The 19822-nt window shown below is 25.5% G+C and overlaps 1 protein-coding gene across 1 annotated transcript; it reads left to right on the top strand.

Annotated features, from left to right (window-relative positions):
- Positions 1–2275: 2275 nt before the first annotated feature.
- On the top strand, positions 2276–19043 carry LOC132926764 (arylsulfatase B-like). The gene is made up of 8 exons (XM_060991154.1): positions 2276–2762; positions 4258–4417; positions 10272–10498; positions 12468–12723; positions 14068–14225; positions 14452–14587; positions 16891–17046; positions 18225–19043. Exons 1-8 carry the CDS (start codon positions 2649–2651, stop codon positions 18677–18679), a joined length of 1662 nt encoding a protein of 553 aa, XP_060847137.1. The 5' UTR covers positions 2276–2648; the 3' UTR covers positions 18680–19043.
- The last annotated feature ends 779 nt before the right edge of the window (positions 19044–19822 follow it).

The raw sequence follows: 19822 nt of genomic DNA, 5'->3' as shown, positions 1-19822 counted from the left end.
TATCATAAAATTTGGGAAAATAGATCTACTCTGCGTTTTTGCTGTACATTAGGTGTCAACTGTCGAATGGGTCACTATAATATACTACTATAATAATAGGTAGTAGTGTAGTCTGTAATGGATGTATTAAATTTGCATTCACGAAAAATGATTCTGATGGTAGACGGTTTGTAATTATTAGTAAATGATTAAGTACATTTCATAATACATTGATATGTTTTGAATTATTTATATATACCTATAAATGTATAATAATAATATGTATATACTATATAGTTTAAAATAGTATAATTATCATTATTACTATGATTAGTATAATATCTTATACGATGTACCCACACCACATAATTGATCAATAACCAATATTGGATGTTATATTTTAAGAAGACGTATGTGTTATAAAATTTGTGTTCAGTAGTTTCAATTTTGAATTGTTAGTTATAATATTGGAGCGAATTGACAATTATCGTTAATCAAACTTTAAAGTAAGAATATTGTCTGTGTTCGTCGTTAGTTTTATACAATATTATTATTTTTTTAAGTTATACATTTATAATCATTATTAAAATTGATATTTTACATCACTCATGATTGTGTAAAAATAAAATTAACGTAATAAAATACCAACAAATAAACACAAATAATATTCTTACCTTTAAATTTGATAATAAGTTTAAACTTTAATATTTAAACTAACAACACAAAATTCGAACTGTTGAGCGTGAAAATATGACATTATGATTAGGTACATATTATAGATACTGACAAAAATTCGTAACACAACACATAATATGAGTACGATGACCTCTTAATGCAAATTGTCCGGAAAAGGATACTTTGTACGGTCAAAAATTGTAAAAGTGTAAAATTGTTAAAAAATTGTAATTGGTAAAATTGTTCATTTCAGAATGCGGACACTTTGTACTAATAAATACAAAAAGTATATATTGTAAACATAAATTATATACCTGAGTAATAAGTAAATATAATGTAAATTATTAAAATGTATCAATATTATACAAACATTAAAAAGTTTAGTATATTAACAAGTCAAGATAATCAGTTTTTTTAATTTTTTTACTACTATATTATCAAAAGTCATGTTAAAAATAAAATAAAAAATGTATACAATACAAATATAAAAAATTAATCATATTGAAAAAATCGTTAAAAACTACATGTTATAATATATAATATAGCCAATATACATAATTAAGGAATTTAAAAATTCGAAATTCGATATTTGTTATTTTCTATTTTTGATGCTAGTTACACAAATTGAATAGTTTATTATTGTCACCAGCATTGCATTTTTGTCTTTATGAATTCTTAATAAGAGTTTCGTTTCGAACAGATGCTCTAACAACTTGTTTATATTTTATACATACTTTATGTATTATATAATAGTACTAAGTGCCCGCGTTTTGCACTTTTAATGCTCGACCGTATAAAGTGACCTAGATCAAATTGTTCATGTTCACTTTATGTCACATATTTCATGCAGCATACATTTCGGATTTATATGTTAATGTAATACCACTACAACCTACATAAATGTTACTATATTATGGTATATTATATATTTAAATGATGATGAGAGTCTCGAGCCTAAACGAGTATTAATACTATTGAGTTTAGTCGTAATCGTTTTTATTATCATTTGTCATATTAAGTAGGTATTTTTAACAAAACTCCAGTTTTGTTATTTTAGATATTCCGAAGAGCCGTTATAATAATATAATAATCGCGGATAAAAAATGCGTGTTTCAAATAATTAATTAATCCGTGTTGCTTGAACCGGTTTAGATTTATTTTTATTATTATGATTGACGATTGTTGACTTCTTTGCGTCGTTGTGCAAAATAGTATTGCGTCTAACACACGGACAAATAATATAATATGTTTATGTATAAAAAGACTGAACTTGTAGAACACATTTTATATAAATAGATAATAAATTATAATATCAGTACAATTGTACGAATGCATGTTAAAATATATATTATTAAGGTTTCGATCATAGATTCGTTTGATTATTATTTTTAATTATTTTAATGACAAGCGCCTAAGGAGTATGACGTCGACGTGAATAAATGAGTGTTATACAGTTGTAGTATGCAGTATAGTATACTACCTAATTTAAACAAATGACTCTGTATAGGTATAATAAATTCTATAAACCAGAATTGTCAGGCGGCAAACGAGTTTTCGACCTTGAAGATAAATGCCAGACTATAATCATGAAGGTAATACGGATATTATTCTTGAAGATATTATTTTGTAATAGATACCTATAAGACGTTCATAGTCCAGTGTTAACGTATTCTTTCATTGTCATATTTTTACTATTTCTTCATCGCAGTATTGTAAATCTTAAACAGTAGTTTATATTATGCACACAGTGACGAGGTGTTAGGCCATATTATTTTTATATTAGTTACCACCTATACCTTCGCTTGTTCGTTTGGTTTTTGATCACACGTATATAAAACACTAGTATGATTTATCGAGAGTGCGCTATACTTATTTCTATCTTAAAATCATTTCGTTTGAATCAAACATTTAAATTTATATAACGGTTAATTGTTTTGTTACTTTTTTTTATATGCGTATCAAGAAATTAAAACATCTCATATTTTATATAAATCATGTTCCGTTTCGCGAGTTGCGTGATTGTGTTAATTAGTGTGGTGACCTATGCCAAAGTGTTTGCCACGAAGCTAAATCCTCCTCATATTGTTTTCGTGTTGGCCGATGACTTAGTAAGTGTTTTTATAAAAAAAAAAGCGCAGTTATATACACAATACACACACACATATATATATATATATATATATATATATTATAGGTATTTTAGTGTTCTAGTAGTCTTTTCAGCTTGATCAGACTAAAGTTTTAATCGTAAAAAGCTCGGTACAACCCGGCGAGAAAAAAATATAATAAACAATAGGTAATACCCGGTATTATAAGTAATTATTTTAATTTAAACCAAATTATTCTTAATATTATATATAAACGTATATAAGTATAGAGATATTAGATACTTATTTATTTATGATAAAATTGTTATCATTATTTGTCATAAAGCATTACACATATTTTTATTTTTATTTTTGCATTTTTAATGTTTTTAATAACTGTATAATAAATAATAATATACCCTTTATATCTATCAATTTTGTTGTCGTTAAATAATTCTATTTTTTTATTTATAAATTGCATATTAGTTTTTTGTTGAATTCTAATTAATTTACTATCATTATTATTGGCAGAATTCATTCATATATAAAAATCCGTCTACGTACCTAATGAATACATTTTTAGTAAAAAAAAAAATAAATAATAATGCAATATTTGGATGTGCTTACTAAAGTAAATCAATTATAAAATTTGGCACGAAAAGACTCAATTAAATAATAAATAGATTTGAAAAAACTTAATAATTTTAATAATATTTTAAGCAACATCCTACTAATTAGAGAACTGATCAGTGATCACTGTCAATTCGTTGAGTCACAATAAAGACATGGAAAATTAATCAGTACATAATAATGATTAGATATGGCTTTGCAGATATAATTTTTTTTTCTTAAGTCTCAGTAATTCGAATTATTTTTTTACTCTTTTGATATTTCGAACTACTCAGCAATTCGAACTCTCGGTAATTACAAATTTTTTAAAAGTCCTGCCGACTTCTAATTATTGAGAGTCGACTGTAATTCTAAAGGACAATTATATAAGTATATACAAATATTTAAATACAATAAAAACTAAATTTTGTCAACAGCGTTTAAATTTAATTATTGAGAAAATAAAGCGTTACGTTTTACCTATAAAATTATCAACACAGAACGTCAAATTTTCAAATTTATTACTATCTACACAATGATAAACAATAATCAAATATTTTAATGATAAAAGTCTATAAGACATTGTACCTATGTGAAGTAAAATTATTTTTTACCTTTAATTGAGAAGGAAAATAATATCGTGTCATTTAATCGAATTTTATTTTAACTTAAAATTAAAATAAAAAATAAAATAAATAATGGTAAGTTTAAGTTTTACAGGTAAAAATGTAATAGGTATCTGTAGAATTTAAATGTTTTTACAATTAAAAAAAATTGTAATGGGGGAATTTACATAGGTACAAAAAAGCTACAATTGATAGTATTTAGTTTTACAATCGGAACTATTGGCTACTATTACCTATATGTATATTTATTTATGCTAAACTAAAAAATTGTTTACACACAGGGTTGGAATGATGTCAGCTTTCATGGATCAAACCAAATAAACACTCCCAACATCGATGCATTGGCATATGATGGAATAATATTAAACAATCATTACAGCGAATCTTTGTGTACACCGTCCCGGTCAGCATTACTGACCGGAAAATATCCTATTCATACTGGTTTGTTTATTTATTATTATTCCTATTATTATTATTATTATTATATCTTAAATGATTATTACAAGACTTCTACTATATCGTAGGTACATAACATATTATAATTATTGTGACACTGTTGAATGTTGATATAGTATATGGGTATAATGACTATATAGGTATTAGTCAGTGATATAGTGTACCTAAGTTATTAGGTGTACAAATATATTTTAATACATTTGCAGACATGATATAACAATATATAACAATAATAAAACAATAATTTGATGCAGTTTATAAATATGAAATATAATATATTGTCTATTTTTTTTTATTATTTATAATTTAAGATTATATTCACATCGTGTCACTATATATCCTATTTTATATCCTTATAAAACCATTAAAACTTTAAATATATTATAATTATATATTTGTATAAACTTATAGATACTTATTAAAATAGTATTCAGTTATTTATTAATAACACTGATAACTAATTAAGTAATAAGTAATGGCTAAAGTTAGTAAGTTGCAAAAACTAATAAAGTATTACTATTATTAGTAAATTTATAAAAATTTAAATTAATATATTTTATTAAAATATTTTTATTTCATTTTTATTAAATATAGGTACTAAGTTCACGGGTACATACGGAAATACATCGATTTTATGTTTTTATACAAGTATTAATCGGGGTTTTGAGAACGAGTAGATAATATTAAACTTTTGTGATTGATTAACAATTATGTCTGAATTCGAATTCAATACTAAAAAGGTTTAACTTTTTACTCACTTACGTCAAAAACTACGGTTTTTGAAGATCCTGGATCATGACCACTATTATAAACATTAAACCGTATAAAAAATAAACGTAAAAACAAATAACTAATAATTTTACTATTTAGGTACTTCAGTTTTTGAGCAGAGCGTAGAATCTATATATACTAAGGTACATTAATACATTAATGTATTAGTTTGAGAATGGTTATGATGTGTTTTATTAGTGTGTCATCACTTGTGAGTTATGTTTGTATATGAATACGATTTTTCTTAGCGGTAGGTATACTCTAAAAGATTTGCATATAGAAATTATACCTATACACCAATAATACATATTATATACATACAAGTTATATACATTATAAAACTGTTTGTTCATTTTGTAGTATTAAATGAACTGTTAAGATTTTAAAAATAAGTCAGTTTCACATGTGTTGTCCCAGTTTCAAAAACGCGTACTGCGTAGGTACCTATAGCATATGTGTGTTATACATGGTCACTGGTCATATATTTTACAATTTTTCAATTTTTAAATAATATTATAATTTAAATATGTTTATAACTCGCTTAAAAATTAAAACTAACGTACAAAAACAAATAGATAATTTGTTTATATAGCTCCTACTCGGCAGCTTTTGGCAACTGACGAAAAGTCATCGTAATCAACAATATTATGTATCAATATAAGATGAATATAGGCACAAATAGTGTTTGAAGTTTGGGGTAGAGCTGTAGCTCAGCTCTACGAGTATACTGGATGTTCAATGTATTATGTAGTTAAATCACTAGTTTTTGAGGAGGCTATAGCAATTGAGTAATTCTATTTCTTCAATTTGCGCCTATGTTTATCTTATTTTTATATAGATACCCAAGTTTACTCTGTCGATAGTGTAGTTTAACGTAGCCTAGTAATCGCAGACAAACAAACAATATTGAATTTATTAAAGGTTCCAAATCCAATCAAAGAAATACATTAAAACTAAAAACAGATATTATTTTTTATGCATATTGTAAGTGAACATTCTGACGAAATTGAATATTAAAATGAAAAATAATAACCTTATTTTGTATAGTAATTAAAAAAATATTATTCACATAGAGATTTTTCACAACTTTGTATGGGTTAAATACTATATTTCTTGTATACGATAAAATTATCAACAAATTTAGATACTATGTAGTATGTACCTACACCGTTCTATATGGTACGTAGGTAAGTAAACAGTAAACATAAAGTATAGGTACTACTATAATTGGTATGTTACATATTAATCATATTATAGACTCTTGAGTCAATCAAAAATAAATAATAATTCTTAATTAGATTTTATTGTTTTAATTAATCTAAAAATTACTAACTCATAACAATTTTAAAGTTATGATGATAATATGATGTGTAACAAGTGCGAAATAAAGTGTTTTACTCAGTTGGAAGTAGAAATTGACTGGCTCCCGTAAGCTATAAATCAATATCAGCTTTAGTAACCATGGAAACTGTTTAACGAATTTTTATCGGGTGTGTATTAACATCGTCGCATAGAAACTTTAAAAGCCAGTGGTAGAATATAATTATTTTGAAGTTATAATATTGGGGGAAATAGTTTTTGTAAGCTTGATAAAGCTGCAGAAATATCTATAGTTGAATTAAAATATATTTATCGGTGATTAATGCTCATCCTTACCCATTAAGATTCGTAGGTTTTTAATTAGACAAAATAAATACTGGCAAAATTAAAAGCTATTTTGTATAAAACGAGTAATAATATTGACAAGAAAAAATACAATGAAATTTTAAAAGTAAACAGCTGTCAATAGTGTTAAATTTTTAGTCGATCGATCGAGCTAAATAAAACGGATAAAAGAGTATTAATTATTTAATATAAAAAAATTAATACAGTAAATTCCCATTACAACAAATACCAATATAACGAAAAATCCCGTTATAACGAAAGTCATAGAAGTCCCCTGCCGAGAAGCAGGGCTTATAAAGAGCTTATTCGAATTTTCGTTACAACGAAATTTCCGTTATAACGAAAAAAAATTCGGTCCCCTGGAGTTCGTTGTAACGGGATTTCACTGTATTTATTTTACATATTTATATATTTTTTTTTTCTGTTATAACTGAATAAGATATTACACTTTTATATGTATAGGTATGTTGGTTTTTATATTTTAAACTTGATAATTTTTAGGAATCACATATAATTTTAATATATAATGGAAATAATAACAAAATAATATAATTATTTTAAATAAGTTGATTTTCTTGGTTATTTCCACATTTTTTTTAGACTTAAAATGTAGATACATTAGATTATATATTATTCCAACTGCTATATATTTAAAAACAAAATAACGAAAGTCATTGTACACTTACTTTCATAACTATAATATTATAATAAATAATATAATATAATGAAAAATAAAATAATAAAATCTTATAATAATAATAATGTCATTGTGGACTGTAGAGACCCGATAAGAATCGTTTTAAAAATGTAAATTTTGATCATTATTATTCTCAAGCTCATCAAATTAGTTAGGTATACTTACAGTTTAGTCAAGGTTGATATGGTCTATAGTGACTAACAACGTCCAGTGTCATTATTTAAGAAAATATGACTGATTATCTTATAATTATATTTTTACATAATTAATCATTATTTTTGTAATTTATCAAACAATTAAATATTACCTAATATATTTACTGAATACACGCAGACTGCTGTCATAAACCCTGAATCATAATAATTACTAATAAGATAGATAAATAGATACTGTCTGTTTGTATAATATTTGAATATGAGTCACATTTTGTAGTCACTAACATTAGGTATACAAATACAAGCAAAATTGTTGAATTCTAATTAGGATACGTACAAAAAGCTAGGCTATTTGTTTCTGGTTTTTTTATAATTTACTATGTAGTATATTGTAATGAATAGGTACTTCAATATATACGTTTAGCTAATCAGGATCATCTTTTTTTTTTATTGATTAGCGAAACTGACATTACAGATATTTGTTATATCTACTAAGCTAATATTTATGCATAATATATATTTTATATATCTATATAGTACTAAATATATTATATTTACACTATTATATATAAACAATAAATTACTACATGTGATGGGATATTTTTTGGTGTATATCTACAGGATTTTAACAGGAAAACACGACAAATAAAAATGAAAAATTAATACAAGTTAAACGTAAGAAAAAACTATGAAAACGTTAGGTAGGTATAGGTAATAAATAATTTAAGATTAACTCATGTCGGAAAATTATCAAAAATAATATCTTAAAAAAGTTGCTACGTTTCTAGTGAATTTATACTAAAAAAAAATATTAATAATGTAATGAGTTAAAAATAAGATATAATAGGTTCTAATTTAATATTAGTATATAAATTAATATATATAGTGTTTAAATTGATATTCTTAGCTAATTACCTTATATATATATTTATTAATATTTAATCTTAATTCGGGGTTTAAGTAAGAACTTTTCCTTTTATGTAAAAAATGTGTATATAGGACTATGTGTAATCTATATTTTGAATATAGATATATGTATTACCTTAGTTCTTACGAAACTTGTTATTTGAAATGATCTTCTTGAGTTTTGAATGGATTAGGAATTAATGAAATACAAAAGTAAATTATGAACAATATTTTAATTTAACAAACTAATAACATGATATAATATAAGGTAATGAGCTAAGAATATCAATTTAAAAACTATTTAATAAAAAATGAAAATTTAATGTATTGTATTTGTAGCACAAGCGTCTGCAAATATATATATATATGAAAAAAATTGAAAAATATTGATTGGAAAAAAATGTATTTCATTTGTCAGGTTTTTTGTTACACTGTATTTATGGACTTTAATTATCTTAATTTAATTTGATGTAGGTACCTTAACCTTGTATTGCCTATTAGTATATTACAAAAACAAGGACTTTCATGCAAGTTGATTTTATCAGTTGTTTAGTAAGTACAAAATACGCGATATGTATACTTTATATCTTTAAGATCAGATACGCAAAATAATGCATTTTTCCATATTTCGGGGTATGAAGGTTATATATTTGAATTTATATACATATTCTGATTTTTTAAGTGCATTTAATGAATATTTATCGAATTGTATTACATTTTTGACTACGGATAGTACAGTGAACGATGATCCAATAAATATATTTAGCTGTAGTTTTTTTTTAGTACATATTTAACTACATATTTTTAATTTGTTGCTGTTTACGTGTATATTATGTTTAAATGCTTACTTCAATAATAAATGATTTTTGAGTGACTAAAGTCCTTACTCTACTTATTGGTAATAGCACTAGCACAAATTATAAAATAATTACCCTTAATATAAAGAATGAATGGATTTTAAAGTTTGATCTGTTTAAACTTTAAATTGTTGGTACAATATTATTTTATGTTATAATTACCTAACAATATTATTAAAAAATATTACCTAATAAAATTATTTACGTACTTCAAATAGATATCTTGTGGCCTGTAACTATATTTAATTACCTAATTAACGCACATGATCAGTATTCTCTAAGGCATCGACCATTTGCGCCAAAATAAAAAAGGTTTTTTTTTTTCCGACAGCCCATTTGCGCCAAATGTACTTCATATAATTATAACAAAGTAATATAATTTTTACTCAAATACAATTTTATTTAAATCATAGTCAATTGTAGGAATTTTTTAAAATAATAATCAAAAATGCACAATTTTTGAAACAATAATCAGGATTGGTATAAATTGTTTTTAAAAACTATAGAATATAGGTAATGATAGTTTATAATATGCAAAGCTTTAAAATCTATAGACTTATAAAAATAACTTTATTATACGTTACAGATACGTCATATTTTAAATATACGAATTAACCAAGTCGTTAATATAAAATGTTTACGCAGGTAAATAGATAACCTCCTTCTCTACAAATCTCCGTATTTACCCTTTTGAGTATATTTTGATAACATTGAACTAATAAGTTCTAATTTACTATAAATACTGATTAATATTTATTAAATATTTTTGTAAATTTTCTATTTTTCAGGGACTCAACATAATGTGATATTAGAACCTGAACCTTGGGGATTACCATTGAATGAGATATTACTGCCTGAACGTTTAAATAAATTAGGTTATACATCTCATGCCGTAGGTAAATGGCATTTGGGTTATTTCAAGAAAGCTTACACACCTACATATCGGGGTTTCAAAAGTTTTTATGGTTTCTGGAATGGATATCAAGATTATTATACACATATGGTCCAAGCAACTGTAAGTAAAACTAAAATCTATATCATATCATATTAAATATTATTTTTAATGTTTTTCATTGAAGTATAATTTACAAACATATTTATTTAATGATGTTACATAAAGTATAATATATATATTGGAAAAATATAAAGCCTATACATTTTAAGAAAATCTGTTGCTAAATTAAATACTTATACTAAGTGAATAATTTTTGTTAGCGTTATTTTCCAATTGAATTATTATATTAAAATAACACCTAAAATAATTCCTTTTATTATTTATTTTTAATTTTAAATATAATAAACAAGTTTTTCACTTTAAAGGTTACATAAGAAAAGTAGGTACCTAACTAGTTTTTAAGACCGTTATATTTGTTTTTAATATAATAATATATCTATTTAGTATTAATACTTAAATTATACATATTATAAGTTTTCAATCTTTTTAACCATGCGGCACACTTCATCTCCTACACAATTTTCGCGACACTCCAATCCATATAATATGTGAAATATATTTTATATATATTATATATACCAATATATACAAATAAATACATACTTATATAACTATTAATAGATTTTTCTCGGCACACTTCAATAGTGCTCACGGCACACAGCATATTACATAGTATATTATACTATATTAACTAGGATTAAGATTTATTTTTAATCATCAAATATGCATTTTATTTTGTTAAAATATGTTATAAAAATAATATGATCTGTACATTAAATTTATCAATATCTTTCATATTATTATTAGAGAAGCTGCTTATAAATTGCCTATGTAAGCTAAATGATGATTATCGTTAGTGTTACCTTTAATTAAATTTATATAATTTTTATACTAATTTTATGAAATTTATATTAGGATGCATAATATGACATAATAACATCTTTAATATACCTAGTGGCTATTACATTATTTCAATATAACATGATCAGGGCCTTAGCTAAGAATTTTTTATGGGTCCAGTTCCATAGATTGGAATTTTATAAGTTACTAGGTACTTTTACTCATCAGTGATCAGTCAAAGTACCATTAGCATTTATAAACAAGCCAACATCAATATTTCAAGGATCAATAACATTTTAAAAAGCTTAGATATTAGGTGACACGCATTGGAAAGCCAAGAAAGTAAACTAATAAGCTAATAGCTATTATTTTTGAAAATAGAAATGTAATGAAAATTTTGTTTCAGATTTAGCTAGATAGTAAGCTGAATATAGTTACTAAATATAAATATGCAATAATACGTATGCAGTATGACTAAAAACAATTCATAAATAAAATAGAGGTTTTTTTCTCTTAAATTTTGAATTGTCACTGATTTAATAGCAAATGCATATCAACTTATCATTTAAAAATACCGTTAAATGAATAATAACTAATAATTATACTGTAGAGGTAGTAGTAAATTATTTTAACCAATTAATAAAAAATACGTACTTCTTGATTTTGGTTAATACCACTAGATGCTGTTTATCGTGAAACCTTTTTATTATTATTATCATTAACAGTAGTGTTAACTCCATAAAAATTACTAGTGATTTATGTGAGACGCTTTTTTGAAGTATTTGAACGCATTATAAATACACTTGTTAAATATTTTATAAAAGGTTAACTAAAAAAACTAACAATTTTTAAGACATCGGGTCTTTGTAGTTCGTGGATCTGTAAATACAAAATTGCGACTGATATCAGTGATATCAGTTTGACCGGGAAAATTCTTATTAAATATCACAATGAACTACTGACACTATCAATTCACCTTGGACATTATACTATAAATTTACTATACTACATTAAGTATTTATTCTACATATATATATATATATATATATATATATGTGTGTGTAATAAGAAATTATATTTATAGAAAATGAGAAAATTCTTCGCAACGGGTCTTATGCTATTGATTATGATTTTTGTCAGCATTAAACTCGAGTTTTTTTATCTTTGTTTATTATTTGTTGTATTATAGTTTGCTTCTTTTGAAGGGTTTGATATGAGGCGTAATTTAAATCCAGATTGGTCAAGTGTTGGGAAATATTCGACACATTTATTCACCAAGGAAGCCACTGATATTATATCGAATCATAATAATTCTGTGCCCTTGTTTTTGTACCTCGCCCATTTAGCTCCTCACGCAGGTACTTATGAAAATCCATTACAAGCACCTCAAGAAGATATAAATAAGTTTCAATCAATCAAAGATAAGAACCGCCGTAAATATGCTGGTATGTTAAAATTAAATATTTATAAAATATATATTACACACATTGTTATTATTATTACTTATTATTTATAAGTATTATACGTATTATGAATATGAGTATATTAAATAGATTTAAATATAAAACCATGTGGGTACTATTACAATTATAGAGTTAATAAATCGTGTATACTGTATAATATACACACAAGGAATTTTTGTATGGGTAAGTAAGAAATATATAATTATATAATAATAAATTGTGTAAAACAATAAAAATTTGCCAGGGGTGCCATAATATCCCGGTCCGTCACGGGTTATGTTAGGTTAATAGTTAATCTAGCGGGCACGTACCATCTACTTACATAAATATCTATTTTTTTTCTTTGTAGACTATCTGAGAATTGTATTTATAGTTATTTTGTATAATTTACTTTATTGCATTTTATAGGCTGTTAGTCACATTTTACAACCAGGTAAAAATTTAAATAGTAAAACGCGCGCGGACACTGTATTATTAAGTACATATTTTTCTAGATACGCCACTGTATACATGAAATATAAACAACTCGTTAAAGCATATGTTTGAAACGCAACTTCTCCTGAGAGAATCATTATACATTTTGAGTTAAGCGTGATAAATGTAATAAATAGAGTTTTTAATGGAGTCCTTTGTCACCTATACAACATTATCTCAAAAGAGTTACTACCTCTTATTCAATACATTGACAGAACTTATATTAGTGGTAATATCAACAACACAAGATACCCTCCTTCTGTTTGGAATGTAAGATACTAAGATATCAAACAATGTCTAAATCTTGTCGAACAAATAACCTCAGTATAGCTTTAGGGTGGAATAATTCGGTCAATAAATTAGTAAGAACAAGTAATCCGAATTTTTGGATAGTTTTGCAGTCAATAAATATGGACGAACGTGGCAATAGATTTTATAAAGTACAAAAATCCAATGCTGGTGACCATTAGTCAGCAGTTTAAACAATAGACTAGTGATCTTCAACCTTTTTGGACCCGCGACCCACTTTTTTAGGACTACATTTTTCAGGACACGTGTAAGCTTTGCAGAAAAACCAAATAAAAAGCTAAAATTGCTTAATGCTTTTTAGTAATACTATTATAATATTATATTATAGAATAGATCATATAAACTGTATTTTCATTTATATGACATTTATTTAATCTATTAAACTTAATTATTATTTTAAAAAGAAGACTTATATAGCTACTCAAAAATGGGTCGTGACCCACCGGTTGAAGACCACTGTTAAATAGACCGTTCAAAGTAACCAATTTCCCTTTTTATATGATCATATTTGATGCCTTATTATAACTACGGTATGTGTTCTAGGAATGATAACAAATCTTGATGATTCAGTAGCTGAAGTTTTTAACGCATTATATAAAAACAACATGCTCGATAATACAATATTCGTATTTGTTTCGGACAACGGTGCTCCAACTAATGGTATTCACAGAAATCATGGTTCCAATTGGCCGTTGAAAGGAGTAAGATTTTATAATGATACCTACAATACGATAAAACTTTATATTTACATTATCAATTATGATATACTATAAACATAGTATTGTGTATTACTTTAGTCCTATGAATATATTTTATAAATTATAATTTATAATTAATAATTTTCAATATTATTGAGTCTGGGAATATTAAATTAAATAATTAGTTAACTTGATGCTTATCAATAACTATGATTCATTTTTGTAAAAGGAAAAAGCTACACCCTGGGAAGGTGGTATTCGAACTGCAGCATTCGTATGGAGTAAATTGTTAACTAAAAGGAAAACACTTCCAAATCAACTAATGCATATTTCTGATTGGTTACCAACATTATACGAGGCAGCAGGTAAATGATAATATATTTCCAATTATATTTTTTGTTATTTAATTTTTATAGTTAGTATAAATAACAATTAGTGAATAGTGTGTATTAAGTATTTGTACGTATTTATAGTTACATTCAATGGCGTACTTAAACTGCATTTTTTTGAGGGGGATCTTCTCCTGTTAGTACACCACTGGTTAAATTGTATTAGAGCCCAGATGCATTTATAAATACATGACGGAAAACCCTTAAAAAAGCGCAGTAAGTAGTTGAATCCCTTGACCTACATTATGTACGATTTTATTCCCGGGTCATTAAGTGGTATGTACGAGTTGATATTGTATACCAATAGACAGGGCCGTCCTTAGGGGGGGCTAGCAGGGCCCAGGCCCTGGGCCTCGCGTTTTTTTTCGTAGTATTTAAATTGTATGTTTTATATACCTAATTAGTAAATATGCATAAATGTATAAATAATAACGAAGTTGGTTCCACGTACTAATATTGGAATATCCATAGTACAATATTTTCGTAATCGCAACACATCAGCCTTGGTAGTTGGTGATGCAGGTAACAGGCAGCAGCTACGGACCGTCTTTTTCGTGGAATTGTTATTACTTATTAGTTATTAGTAGGGCTCGGATTTTAAAGGAAATGCTTCTTTTTATATATTTAAGATAGAAATCTAATTATTATACATAAATTCGTTTCACGTCAATCTGATTCCAAATAAACGAATTTATTTTGGCTTTTTTAGCTTTTTTTTTGGTAATTATTTTTGTGCCTTTTTCAGTTATTCTAACTGTGGAATTTTTATATGTCTATTATGCTATAAAAATAAAAAAAAATGTTTATTTACTTAATAAGAAATGTGAAAACCCGCAATAATGACCGTGATCGTACCATTAGTGTGAAATGACCTTAAACGTATAGATTATCGATCTGCAGATAGTTAAAAGGTCGATAGCTTATCGACTATTGAATATAGTAAATACGTGGCAGTAAATTCTTATTTTAATTTAAATTAATTTTAAAATTTTTTTTTATTCAGTTTTATAAATTATTACTAATTATTCATGTTAATTTATATTATATTTATAATATGCTTTATTTTTGCTTTTTTAAAACAATTTTGTGCTTTTTTTGTTATTTATTATGCTTTAAAATCTGAGCCCTAGTTATTATAGTAATAGATAATAATAGATTTAAAACGTCGCCGTCGGTTGACACCGTCGGGCATCGGGAAAATATTGATAATAATAAATAATATGTATTGAATAAATAGTAGGTAAATTGATTCTATTAGTAGTAGTTTTTACTTTTTCGTGTGTGCGTTTGCTGTTGACATCGGTTGTATCTAATATTCTAGTACAATAATATTAAAATGAGTGGTCGTTTACGTGATAAATATCGAAAATTTAAAAGTGGTGGTGAAAAACGAAAATTTAAGAGTTAAGATTGCTATTGAAGTATTGAACATCAAAATAAACGTCAAAAAAACTCTTTATTCAAATTTTTGAAATTATAGTAATGATACTATAGTCGATAGTGGTCAAATTAAAAGTAGAATAAATGTTAATCTCCAATTGAGCCATAGTGACGATGTTAATACAGAAAAACATATTATAATCTATCTATAATACCTATAATATGTACAAGTATTTTCGCCCTGGGCCTCGCAAATCCTAAGGACGGCCTTGCCAATAGACTTCACGACCGTAAAGAGTTCGACCGCCACACACAACACACAATGGTATTTTGCTTCTAATATTTTTTCACCTAACCGCTAAATTTTTTTTAATAAATAATTTATTATAATATAATACAATATATATTTAATAAATAAAAATTGAATAATTTTCAAAATATGAAAAAACTAAAATTTTAAAACTACATTTTTGAAAAACTTGGTAGCCAAGCTCCTCGTGGTGTCTCTTGAATTACGCTAATAGGCTGAATATTTGACTAAATATTGAAAAAAAATTATAATGACCAGGGAATAAATTCGTATATACCTCTGACCCGGGAATCAACTCAACGGTATCGGCGTAGGTAAACAGATACCCAGAAATTAGCCTAAAAAAGATTTTAATACCTAACCAATATAGTATGACGCAATTCGTTTACGTATTAAGCCATTAAAATGCACAATATTAAATAAATCAACAGATACCTATAGCTAATGAAAAAATACAATCAATTTAAATTCTGCCGCCCTTTTATCCTGTTATATAAATAAATAGTATTAGTATAGTAGTATACAGATATATATATATATTATATATATAATAGCTTATAGTGTTAAATAAAGTTGTAAATATTTTCAGGTGGAAATACTAAAGATCTTGGAACTATTGATGGTATTAGTATGTGGGAATCATTTATAAATAATAAAAAATCTCCTAGAAAACAAGTATTACATAACATTGACGACATAACTGGTTACGCAGCAATTAGAGATGCTAACTTTAAATACATAAAAGGTAAGTTTAAAATTATCTACGAAATACGTATACCTAATTATACATTTTTAAAATATATAAAATAAAAAAGTTTATAATAACCTTGCATGATTACACTTTTTAATTTCATCCGCTTGTGCATATTTTTATATTCATGTTATACGCAATGTGGGAACATTTCAATCATTTAGCTTTTAGGTATTCTTTAAAAAAAATGTATACTCACTAAGTAAAAAACGCAATAAAAAATATATAACCCATCTACTTAATATTACATATCTATTATCTATATAATAAAATGTATATGTACAAGGCCGTAACTGTGGGGGGGTCTAGGTCTAGTCTCTATAATTTTTAAAACTATAAACATTTTAGTGGTGAATATAGTTCATTGACTATATAAATTATCAGTATATATGTTCAAAAAAATGTTGGAACCCCGAATTTTTAGTTAAGACCTTGTATAATATATATCTTAATAATATTATGTAATTACTATTATTACTTATTAGTATTATTAAGTTATTAACATTAATTAATTAATTAAATGTCTTATTATACTCTTATGTATCGATAAAAATTAACATGACATAATTTTTGTAAATTCAAATTTTGGTAATTGTTTTGTTTGTAATTAGCTTTGCATACTTTCTAATTTTTTTTATTTTTTTCCTGTTCTTCGTTGTACCTACTTATAATCGGTGTTTAACAGTGTTGGTATTTCTGTTTCAACCAGAACTACAAAAATTCTCAGTAAACAAAATACAAAAATCCACTCTTTTACACCGGGACTTAAATTAGTATTTTATTTTCGTCCTCGTTCAGGTGTTAGACTCATTTAATATGCACCGGAAATAGACATCTACTATGAAAACATAATTATCTAAAATTATATTTTTGACTAAATTGAAAACACCACAGACACATATAAAAGAGATAGTAGGTTTTTCATCGTTTTAGTTTTAGTTTTGTTTTTATATTATATATTTATATATCTATATTGGCTATTCAATAAGTAATATCTAACTATCTAAATACACTTATTAAAAGTTTTATTTTGAGATTTACAATAATATGCTTTACCTAAGTAAAAAATTACAATATATTCTTCACGTATATTATTCTTAAACTCGAATCGTTTACATTATCATACTATATTTATAATTTATGTAGTGTATAAATATTATTTATTATTATAGGAAGTACATTTTTGGGTTATCTTGATTATTGGTCTGGATCGTTGTCTCCAAGTGCGCACCATTATAATGTCGATGCTGTATTAAACAGCACTACAGCCAGCATACTGTCAGACATTAACGGGGATCGCTTAACGTTGTCGCTGATTGCGTCTCTCCGCAACAGTTCGACAGTACGGTGTGATTTCGAGAAAGACATGAGACCTTGCAAGCCGTTTAGCAAACCATGTTTATTTCACATTGTTAAAGACCCATGTGAACAGGTCAATTTGAATTATAAACCTAACAGTAAAATGAGAAAATTTGTACAGGCAAAAATTGACTATTTCGAGACTTCTTTAAAAAAATTCAGAGAATCTGCGTCCAAGCCCATGAACGTGAGAGGTACCAAAGATGCAAATCCTGCTTTGTACAACAACACGTGGGTCAACTGGGAAGATCATCAAAAAATTATTTGAATATGGAATACCTAGTGAATATACGAGTTTAAATAATTAAGTTTTAAATTAAAATTGAAAGATTATCATACTTAAATTTAAGCATTATTCTTATAGCTATATTAAACATCAAAATACATACCTATATTATAAATATAAAAATGTATATCTTTGTTTATCTCGTAAACGCTTAAACTTTAAAAATATTAATTAAAGTTATTTATAAATTTATATAATAAGCAAGGTAATTAAAAAGTTATGTGTATTTTGTTTATTAAACCTATACTTTAAGTAATTATTTATTGTTTATTAATTTACTTATACATGTGTATAAATTATACAGTATTATATAAATTATAAAATGCGTATGTTATGCATTGGAAAACTGATTTATTTATTAAAATTAACTAAATTGTAAAATTACAAAAATATATATTACGTTGATGGTAGGTAAAAAAATAAAAATTATAATATCAAAATATGGTGGAATTTAAATATCTTGGAAGCCATTGTATTATTTTATATATTTTTTTTCAGCTTAAAAATTGGCCGCAAATTACTTTTTTCTAGTCGTGGATTGAGCATTACTCAATAGTCATTAGTCATTACTGTTATACAACATATAAATATTAACAACACGGTATTATTTCGTTTACTAAATAATTGATAGTTAGTAGAATAAGTAATATTGACATTTGATAGTTTTTAACGTAGGGGAAATACCATTGTTTATTATCAATCTATTACAAAATGGTCATGTTCGTTGTGTATATACGCTGTAATTTGAGCAATTCAATTATGAAATTAAAAATAGTATACAGAACGTTTACTAGACTAATAATATGATAGAACAGTGGAAGAACTCAAATCGATGAAATATATATAATATAATTAAAAAAGTTATCATTGAAACTGTTCAAATATGCTTTTGTGACAATTTAATAAAAAAGTAGGATAATATAATACAATGTACACACCACGTAGTCATATAAAATAGTAATTTAATGCCTATCTAATAGTCCTAATGGTAATTCGATATTAAGGACATATACCAGTTGCCCTCAAAAGCATCCTTTTTTTGTATTAATTCCCCCCAAACTACCGAGAATAAAATCCACCAATTACTCTCACATATTATATACACAGTAGCGTACGCAGGATTTT

The sequence above is a fragment of the Rhopalosiphum padi genome, chromosome 3 (assembly GCF_020882245.1).
Source record: "Rhopalosiphum padi isolate XX-2018 chromosome 3, ASM2088224v1, whole genome shotgun sequence".
Classification (NCBI taxonomy): domain Eukaryota; kingdom Metazoa; phylum Arthropoda; class Insecta; order Hemiptera; family Aphididae; genus Rhopalosiphum; species Rhopalosiphum padi.
Note: the sequence above shows the minus strand (reverse complement) of the source record. Positions and strands in the feature narration are given on the sequence as shown.

What these genes read in the sequence shown, in the direction of transcription:
- LOC132926764 (XM_060991154.1), top strand. Translation starts at nt 2,649, where the DNA reads ATGTTCCGTTTCGCGAGTTGCGTGATTGTGTTAATTAGTGTGGTGACC. An exon ending in GAACCGCCGTAAATATGCTG is followed by an intron (nt 12,724 to 14,067) that starts GTATGTTAAAAT and finishes TATGTGTTCTAG; the next exon opens with GAATGATAACAAATCTTGAT. An exon ending in TAACTTTAAATACATAAAAG is followed by an intron (nt 17,047 to 18,224) that starts GTAAGTTTAAAA and finishes TTATTATTATAG; the next exon opens with GAAGTACATTTTTGGGTTAT.